At 42.7% G+C, this 10205-nt stretch overlaps 1 protein-coding gene across 4 annotated transcripts; it reads right to left on the reverse strand.

Annotated features, from left to right (window-relative positions):
- Nucleotides 1–1367: 1367 nt before the first annotated feature.
- Nucleotides 1368–3784, reverse strand: ARL4A (ARF like GTPase 4A). 4 transcript variants are annotated; one of them, XM_077122659.1, is made up of 3 exons: nucleotides 3422–3784; nucleotides 2864–2963; nucleotides 1368–2384 (listed from the first exon to the last, which is right to left on the reverse strand). In XM_077122659.1, exon 3 carries the CDS (start codon nucleotides 2295–2297, stop codon nucleotides 1695–1697), a length of 603 nt encoding a protein of 200 aa, XP_076978774.1. In that variant the 5' UTR covers nucleotides 2298–2384; nucleotides 2864–2963; nucleotides 3422–3784; the 3' UTR covers nucleotides 1368–1694. The 4 variants fall into 4 exon arrangements, with proteins under 4 accessions (XP_076978774.1, XP_076978767.1, XP_076978760.1 ...); XM_077122652.1 differs by having other exon boundaries at nucleotides 2864–2968; XM_077122645.1 differs by having other exon boundaries at nucleotides 3378–3784.
- Between the last annotated feature and the right edge of the window lie 6421 nt (nucleotides 3785–10205).

The following is a 10205-nucleotide window of genomic DNA, read 5'->3' on the forward strand; positions in this document are numbered from 1 at the left end:
ATTAAAATTCAAAATAAAACACTGTTCTACTATTGCCTCAAGTAGAGTTTATTGGTAGTTAGAGTATCCACATTTCTATAAATATAAGCATTCTAAGTGACTGTCACTAGTGCAGGTACATTTAACATATGAAAGCTCCACAGGAAGCTAATTCATTTTGTGTATAACAAGAATCAAGTTTCCAAAAACTTAAACTCAACTGTGCCACTAAAAAAAAATCCAAAACCCCAAACCCCCAAAAAATCCTGCTACCAAAGTGCATTTCTTTTGGTTGTCTTCAGAGCAGCTGTTGGTTTTACACATAGGAATTATGTTGATTTGCTAATATATGATCACTGGGTATCAGTCTTTGCCTGCAGATAAGCATTTGGTAAACGTATTTCCTTATTATAATTTAGAGTTGTTTTAATCCAATGTAAACAGCAATAACAAATTTTCATAATACTTTTCTCTTCATTTTCCATAATCGAAATTCTTATCTGCAGCACTTTGTACCACTTCTTTCCTTATAATCAGGGCTGGACTGTCCCTGTGACACTGTTCCATTTGTAAACAAAAAATTAAAGCTCAGAGTATATACAGGACATCTTTTACATTTACACTGCACAGTGCATTAGGTGTTTATAAAGCTTTGCTCCTCCCTCAATACTGCAAAAATATATGAAAAACCACATCTATTTTCAGCCAGCAAATATTATAGAACGAATATGTTATAACTGGAATATGTTAGAGACCAGGTATTGCCAATACATTCACTTTTGATTGAATTCATAAACTGCTTCTTTCTAAATCCATACATATACCCAAGCATATGCATTCATGATTAATCTACATGCCCAAATTTACTACATAAAAGAGTGAAGTAAATAACTGTAGGTTCTTCACATGAAAGTGCTTCTGACAGCAAACTACTTCTACAACATTCCAAAACCCCCAAAAAGATGTTCTAAACCTGACTGTGTAGAAAGATACATACCTACTTCTAAAAAGTAAAAGACTACACATCAAAACATGCTTTGTCAGGAAAACTAATCCATGCACTTAAATCGGCCCTGAATACCTTATTTTTTATTATTTTAAGCTTAGACCAACTTAATTAAACATTGTCTTGAATTAAGATATAGCATTAAATTATTTGATTCTAGAAACTCAAAAATCATTTGGCCAAAACTTAAAAAAACAAACATCCTCCTTGTCCTTTACAAAGAAAAAAAGGGGGACTGGTAGGCCCAACATGACCAATATAATTGTATATATATTAATATACTTTAACATTTCCATTCATTAGCATTTTGAACATATAAAAAGCCTTGTATGCAATTTATTGGCAAAGGCTCCCCGCAAAAAGATATAAGCACAACACTGGGTAGACACTCTTCAAAGTTTTATTTCACTAACTTCAGGTCAAATTTCCACAACTGTATTCTGGTTATTTTACTATCCTTGCTTGGCTTCCAAAAACGGTAGTACCTGGAGACTTGGGGTAGGAGTGGAGAAGAAACCACTTTAAGAAGCCCTGCATTTACTCATCTTCCAAAAGGCAACAGCATTGGGCACCTGATTGTTCAACAAAACTAGGCTTTAACAGCATCCAAGAGGGCAAGCAGGTAAACCAGGTGTAGACACTCTTCCATTTGTCAAAATCAGACCAGAGAAAACCTACTCCACACGGATATAATAAGAGGTATCATTCTTCATCTTTTCTTTTTCTGTTGCCGCAGCATTTTTCTTCTTTTAATTATCATATCATGGAGTTTCTCAAGTCCTTCCTTTAGCCCATCTCCTATGATTGCACAGCTGGGCTGCAAATGCCAGGGAGTTGATGAGCTCAGTTCCCCCATTGCTAACAATTTCTCAATTTCTGAGAGAGAGAGTGAGTTCCTCAGGTCTTGTTTGTTAGCAACTATAAGTACAGGGACTCCTTGATTTTCTGATATCCTAGTTATTTTATGAAGTTCAGTTTTGGCTTCTTCCATCCTTTCAACATCAACAGAGTCCACAACAAACACAATGCCATCTGTGCATCTGGTATATGATTTCCACAGGGGTCTTAATTTCTCTTGACCACCTACATCCCAGAAGTGAAAAGTGACAGTTTTAGAATTTCCCAGGGTCACCCTAATTTTCTCAGTGTTAAATCCTTTGGTGGGTACAGTATTTACAAATTCATTGAACTGCAGCCTGTATAACACGGTGGTCTTTCCAGCACAGTCCAAACCCAGAATAACGATGTGGAAGGACTGAAATGAAGGCAGGCTGGCCAGGATAGAAGTCTGGTCTGACAGTCCATTCCCCATTTCCTGTGCAAATAAGCGTCTCAAATTGAAGTGCTTTCTTCTTAATGCTTTTGAACTTTTGGTCCTAGATGCTCCAGCTACAAAAGACTTGGGGGGATTGGGAGGTGGGAGGTGGGAGGTGGGAGGCGAGAATGGGGTGGAAAAAAGAAGGAAAAATAAGTTATTCTTGTGAAATAAGGTACTACAGCTGTTTTCCACTATTTTTGTTAAAATAAGCAACGGGGGGAAATCTACTTTGGTAAACAAACCAGATGATAAACGAAATGCAAGCAATCCAGGAAAAACGATAGAAAAATCATCGTAGCTGAAATTTTTAAAGTTGAAGCAGGATGTACTTTTACCTACTCCCCTGGGTCCCCAAACCTCAGTGACCTCATTCCGGAGACAACCCAGTCACCAGAATCTGATCCAAGTAGCCGTAATCTAACAGAAGTGCCTCTTTCTGGCAAAAATTCACAACACATTCTCCTATCTTGGAGATCTCATTTCACTGGCTCACAGTATACCCAAGACAACTGTTTCTCCCACCCACCCCTCCGTCCACCGAAAACTAACACCACTCTTACCTCCCCAACTGGAGTCTGCTTCCAGACGCGAATGCATGGGCAGGCCGCACGCTCGGGGAGGCAGGTTCGCCCGGCTCAGCTCTTCGCGGACGTCCTGCAACTGCACTAGAAACCGTAGAATCGGATTGACCACGCCCCCCCACGGCCCACCCCAGACCCCAAGTTCCATTGGCCATTCGCACCCAGGCGCCCAACAACTCCCGCCCCCGCGTTCTGATTGGTGAGCTCAGCTGCCGCTCCCGGGACACAGGGCCGCGCTCCCCCTCTGTCCTCAGGCACCACCGGTGGCCTCAGGTTGGGACGCGAGGCCCTGAGGGAGTGGAGCGGCCCCTGCGGGCGAGGGAGAGCCTCGGACGCGCTCGCTGGCCGGGCCCACCTGCGGGAACGGGAGGCCCAACGGCAGGTCCTCTGGCCTGGGCTCACCTGTGGGAACAGGGGACCCAGCAGCAGCTCCTCGCGCCCGGGCCCACCTGCGGGAAAGGGAGGCCCAGCAGCCCTTGTGGCCCGAGCTCACCTGCGGGAACCGGGGGACCAGCAGCCCCTCTGGTCCGGGCTCACCTGGGCGCTCACATCCGGGCACCGCGGTCACCACCGGTGCGTTAACCCTTTGTTGGCTGGACGGAGGGCACTCGCTGCGGCCATGCCGGCCCCTCAGGCGTTAGTGCTGCGGCTTGCGGCCGCCGCCAAGGCAGGTTCCCCCTTCCTGCGGCGGGACCCCGTCTCCTTCGTCCTCGGCGGGGCGGGGCACCACAGCCGCCCGCCCCTCTGCGGCTCACCTGACGAATGGTCCCTCCGAGCTCACGACCAAAGTCGCTCCCAGCCGCTGGCCAGGCTGACGCCTCCCCGCGGGGACCTCCGGGGCGCAAGGGACGAGACGCCGCTCCAGGGTGCGGGGCGCGCGCAGACCGCCTTAACGGCGTCCGCAGGCCGCACTTCCCGCCGGTCGCGGCCCCCCTCCCGCCGTCCCCGCGCGGGGCCGAGTTTCCCGGCAACGCCGACTCGCGGTCACGTTCAAACGCGCCTCTCCCGCGGGTTGTGGGTCTGGCCTTTTCCTCGGTCGGAGACCAGCTCGGGTCGGCCCTGCTTCGGGCTGGGGCCAGTGGGGCGTCCAGGTGTTGCCGACCGCCAGAGCAGGGTCAAGGCTCCCCGCGGACATGGGTGGGCAGGCCCCTGATATAACTGTGCGACGTGGACGCGCCTCGGTAGCGGCCTCTGGTGGGACTGGCGTCCACGCACCTTTTAGAAAAGCAAATGAACATCTCCTGCGTGATCCTAGCAGCATCGTGACGAGGTGGCCACACGTAGAAAAATCCCGGTTTCTACAAATGAGGAAATGCTCTCTGAAAGATTAAATGGCAGTATCTAATGATCCAAGTAAAAGTAATAGTGGTCTGGGTACCGAAATCTAAGTCCATTAGTCATTAAATGCATCATGCTTTCCATTGGATGCTTCTGACTCTAAATGCAGTTGCAACTGTGTCCTTAATCCATTCCTGGGCAAATATTTATTGAACACTTAATAAGAACTGGGCACAGTTCTGTGTTGGGGATGGAATGGTGACCAAAACATTGTTTGATCTCATGGTATCAATGGTACGGAAGTAACCAAATTGTCACATGAATAAAATTAATTACAAAATGTGATCAGTGATAATTACAGGATGCCTATAACAACATAGAAGACGGGCACTTAAAGTCTAGGAAAACTGTGGTGAATGAACATCTTTTTGGTGGAGGCTGTAAGAGATTGTTACTCGGAAAACGCCACATGGTGTACCTTATAAGTTTGTAATGTTTTCTTTTTAAATATGGATTTAAATATCCTCAAGGAATTTCCTTTTTCCTGGAGACCACTATTACCAGTGATACTTATCTCCTTTAGGACATGGGTAGAAACACACTTTCTTGTTATAGCAAATTTTTAAAAATAGCTAATGTAAAACCTAAGAACTAAACAATGCATATTTTCTATACAGCAAGACTAATTTTGGAAATGAAAGATGTCTTAAATGGTATATTTTATCAAGTTATTTGTTTGAATCTAATATAGATTAAGGCTTACCTTAGTTAAAATGGAATCTCATTACCCAATTACAGTAATCAGTGAATAAATGATAAAGGGCTCAGTACAATAATTAATAGCTTTTTCTTGGAAATTTACAAAGCTTCTTTATTAAACTGGAAGCATTTGCAAATTCTCTTTAAATCAATAATTTAGCACATGAAAATTCCTTGAAAAGCAGCCCTCTGTTTACAATAAAGAGTTGAAATCAAGTAGGTCCTTCTTACACTCATTGCAAAGGTGCAGTCTTGCAGTCTTTCCTGGAGCATAGAGCATAAAAAGCCCCTACCTTTCATAATCACCTTGCCTAAATTGTAATTTAATGTTACACCTTAGGCCCTTAACCAGATTAAGGGTCTGCAGACTTCAGCTTGTGGGCCAAATCCTCAAATCCAGGAGCTAGGACTGGTTTTCCCGTGGTTAAAAGGCTATGAAAGAACAGATAAAAGAATCTGCAACAGAGACCCTACGGGGCGTACAAAGCCTAAAGTATTTGTTCTTTGGCTCTTACAGGAAGATGTTTGGCTACTCCTGATCAATAGCAGTAATAACCAGATGAAAACTGCAGCTAATGATATAAGAAGTGATGAAATTTATAGAATATACTGTCCACTTTTTGCACACACACACACAAAAAATGTGCAAAATAAATACTGATGGCCCATTCAGTATTTAGATGCCCTGCCAGGAATATCTTTGGTTTCTTTATGCTGAAGTTATCAAACTGTGTCCTAAGGTGCCATAGCTGCCTCAGTGAGCTCACAAGGGGTTCTGTATATGTACCATATATATGTATGTGCGTGTGTATGTGTATACATAGTTTTTTTTATTAGCGAAATCGTAGGTTTACAGAAATACTAATAAAATACAGAGTTCCCATATACCACCTTAGTAACATACCTTGCATTAGAATGGTACATTTATTATAATTCCTGGAAGAACATTTTTGTAATTGGTCTGTTAACTTTCAGGTTCACTGTGTTACATAGTCCCATGTTTTATTCAAACTTTTTATTCTAGTAATATATTTATACGATCTAAAATTTCCCCTTTTAACCACATTCACATATACAATTCAATGCTGTTAACTGCACTAACACTGTTGTGCTACCATTACCACAATCCATTACCAAAAATTTACAGTCAACTCAAAGAGAAACCACAAGTTAATCATTCACTCCCCATTTCCTACCCCTGGTAATCCAGATTCTAGATTCTGGCTCTGTTTGCTCGCCTATTCTATGTACTTCCTATTGGTGAGATCATACAAATATTTGAGTTTATATGGGATATTTTAACTTTTTAAGGGAAACACAGTGACCTCTGTTGAACAATGTTAACAACTACAGCTATTAAGTTTTTTTGAGATCTACCTATTTAATGAATGGAAATTTGGGAGATTTCTTTTGCCTTGGGGAACCACAGAAAAAAGTATTCAGGCACTCCATGAACCTGTCTCTTTAGTTACAGTTTTCTGAACTTAGCCAATAATGAGAATCATCTGGGAGCGCCTGTAAAAACACAAACTCTTGGTCCACCTTTACAGACCACCCAAATCAGAAGTGCCAGGGGAGAAGCGGGGATTTGTATATTAAACAGAAATTAAAGTTACTTGTGATAAGACAAATGTCGAGGAAATACTACCTTAAAAACTGGAAGAGTTCTCCTTTAAATAACTACAATTGTTTAATTTACCTTGTTTCCTTTTTTAAATTAAATTATCAGGACCCAGATGAAATCTGATGCTCAGAGCAAACCTGTAGCATGCTTCCTCTTTTCCATAATCAGATTTTCTCTTATGTAATTAACCACTGAACATACTGAAACGCACATCCTTCCAGAACTTTGCCGCTCATTTTTTTAAAATACCTTCAATGACAAATCTTCATATATGCAGAGTCCACACATCTGTGCACTCATCACCACGATCACTCCCAGAACAGCGGCACCATTTCAGAAAAAGAAACAAAAAGAGAAAAAACTCACACACACCCCACCCCTCACCTACTACCAGCACCCCAATCCACCCAATGCATTTTACCTCCATCCCCCACTGCTCATCCACACCCTTCTACTCATCTGTCCATGCCCTGGACAAAAGGAGCACCAGATCCAAGTCCCCACAACCACACCACAGAAGCTACACTGCCACATAACCATCTTCAAGAATCAAGGCCACTGGAACACAGTCCAGTAGTCCCAGACACCCCCCACCCCCCAGCCACTCCAACACATAATAAACCAAAAAAGGACATCTATATAACGCATAAGAAACCCTAGGAAAACCCCTTGACCCAGCCTGAAATTTTCTAGCCTCCAAAACCCTACTTTGTCCCATCTGGGCCCACCTACCAAGCTGGCCCAGAGAGAAAGGCCACATCTGAACAACAAAGAAGCCCCCTGGGGGTGACTCCCAGGCATAACCACAAGCAGGTGTAGCTTTTCCCCTGCAGAAAGAAGCTTCATGGGGTGAACCCCAAGATCTAGAGCCCAGCCCATCGACCTGGCCTTCCCCACTCCGTGCAAGAACACCAAGAAGTCCCCAAACTGGGAAGTCGAACATCCCCTCCCCTCTCTCCAGTCCCCCAAGGGGAACCTGCAAACCTTTCTCCATTCATTGCCCAAAATCACTCTGGGATACATCAGGGCATCACATTAGCCTGAACAAACCAACAGGATCTCACACCCCACTCAAGACTCCATGAACTCATGGTGCTCAACCAAACTGACCACATATGCCAAACTAGACAATGCACCACCCAAATACAAGCCTTGCACCCAATAAAGATCTCCTGGTCCCACACAGAAGCCAAAGCCCTAAAACATGGAAAACATCGTTCCCCACCCTGCACTCAATACTCCCCAGTCCCACCCAGATCCGTGTCACCCACACCTCTGTTAGAAGTCTGATCCCTTCCTCAACTTTCCCATCTGTCACTCGTTTATGTGCTGCTTTCTCTTCAAGGAATCCTCACTTCATTTCTTGGTGGAATCTCCCAAGTTCAAAAGTTTGGACAAATAGCAGGCATGGCTTCTGGTCCAGTAGAGGCGATAGACAAACAAGTACTTAATGCTTATGAAATTCACTATGACTTCTTAGTAGTCATATGTAAGTTAGCATCAAGTCTTCTGCTTACACAAACTTTATCTGACAGGGTCAGAGTAGCTTAACAGAAAGCTACTTTTGATTTGGATGTTAAGAGAGCTCACCACCAGATAAGAGGTAGGGAAATAAAATTGCAGGTAGAAGCAAGAGTATGTAAAATACAGAGGCACAAAAGTTTTCAAAATGTTTAAACACATCCAAAAAGGGGAGATTGTACTTTCCAATAAGAAAAATATATATACTAGAAAAAAGGATATTTTCCTGAGTTTCAAATGATACAAGAAAATTGGATGCACTTTATGTTTCTGAAGCAGCGTCTTATTACCATTCATATGCTTAGTAATTTATTTATGCTTTTTAACTTTACAGTTATAAAGTTTGTATTGAACTAGATCCCATTTCCAATTGCCCCTGGAACTCTACATCAAATACCCAACATACTCAAAGCATAATCATCATCTCATTCTTCTCATCTCTGTTGACACAAGGGCCTCCTCTTTTAGCCCCTGTTTTGGTAAATGATCATTTGATTGTCCAAAGTAGAAATCTCAGAGCCATTTTTAAGTTCTCAGAAGCCCCATTTATGATTAGCCACCAATCCTTATTGATTGTATGTCCAAAAGCACTCTAATCCATTTCTTTCTTTCCATACTCATTTCCACTACTTATAACAGGATCTCATGGTCTCTCACCCAAACCATTTAATTTGCCTCCCAACTGATTAATGAGCTAATGAGCAGTGGAGCTTGGATTTGTCCTCTAGTTCTATTCTCTTATCAGCTACCTCTAAGGAGTCCATACTTAGGCACACCCACCACAGGGTAAAAGCCAAGGAACAATTGTTTGACAAAACTTTGAAAGCTCAGGGATCTCAGAAGGAAAAGTAGAAACCAAAGATTCACTTTTAATGACTCCTAGATAAGACTTTCATAGAGCCCACAGGTCTAAACCCTCCTTAGAAGCTTCTTTTATAGGCAGCTTCAAGGCCTAGCTCTGTCCAATTCCAAGTCACAAGACATGTTACTTCTTTCTCTGGGAGGACTTTCATGTGCCTTTTCATGAGAGTCCAGGTCCAGCTGCCAGGAGGCCAAGCAGTAGAAAAGCATCATGCTACATACAAGGCCTACTTTCCACATCCCTGGTTCCTGGCCTTGGACCTGCTGTTGCTGGGGTGACTGACAATAAAAACATCTGGTCCAACCGTATCCGCATGAGAGTATCACATCAGAACAGATGAATCCTGATTCCTCTCAGTTTAAAATAGCACTCGTTTTTATATTTGATGTCAATAGTTCAGTTCTATCTGGTCCGTTCTGCATTTCCTCTTCTATCATGAAGAATTTAATCCTATCTGTTACAGATTTTTATGCCTCTTCTTTTTTTTTAATTTTATTTTTCTAAATACCAAAAAACACCAAATGCAAACATTCCTATTTGATCATTCCATTCTACGTATGTAATCAGTAATTCACAATATCATCACATAGTTGCATATTCATCATCATGATCATTTCTTGGAACATTTGTATTTATTCAGAAAAAGAAATAAAACAAAAACAGAAAAAAAATTTATACATACCATACCCCTAACCCCTCCCTTTAATTGTTCACTAGCATTTCAAACTAAACTCATTTTAACATTTGTTCCCCCTATTATTTGTTTTTATTCCATATGTTCTACTTGTCTGTTGACAATGTAGATAAAAGGAGCATCAGACACAAGGTTTTCACAATCACACAGTCACATTGTGAAAGCTATATCATTATACAATCATCTTCAAGAAACATGGCTACTGGAACACAGCTCTACATTTTCAGGCAGTTCCCTCCAGCCTCTTCCTTACATCTTGAACAACAAGGTGATATCTACTTAATGTGCAAGAATAACTTCCAGGATAGCCTCTCGACTCTGTTTGGAATCTCTCAGCTATTGATACTTTGTCTCATTTCACTCTTCCCCCTTTTGGTCGAGAAGGTCCTCTCAATCCCCTAATGCTGAGAGATTGATCTCAGGTCATTCTGGGGTTTTTCTCAGTCCCTTGATGCTGAGTCTCAGCTCATTCCAGGATTTCTGTCCCATGTTGCCAGGAAGGTCCACACCCCTGGGAGTCATGTCCCACGTAGACAGGGGGAGGGTGGTGAATTTGCTTGTTGTGTTGGCTGGAGAGAGAGGC

This window comes from Tamandua tetradactyla, chromosome 1 (assembly GCF_023851605.1).
Source record: "Tamandua tetradactyla isolate mTamTet1 chromosome 1, mTamTet1.pri, whole genome shotgun sequence".
NCBI classification, from domain to species: domain Eukaryota; kingdom Metazoa; phylum Chordata; class Mammalia; order Pilosa; family Myrmecophagidae; genus Tamandua; species Tamandua tetradactyla.

What these genes read in the sequence shown, in the direction of transcription:
- ARL4A (XM_077122659.1), bottom strand. Translation starts at nt 2,297, where the DNA reads ATGGGGAATGGACTGTCAGACCAGACTTCTATCCTGGCCAGCCTGCCT.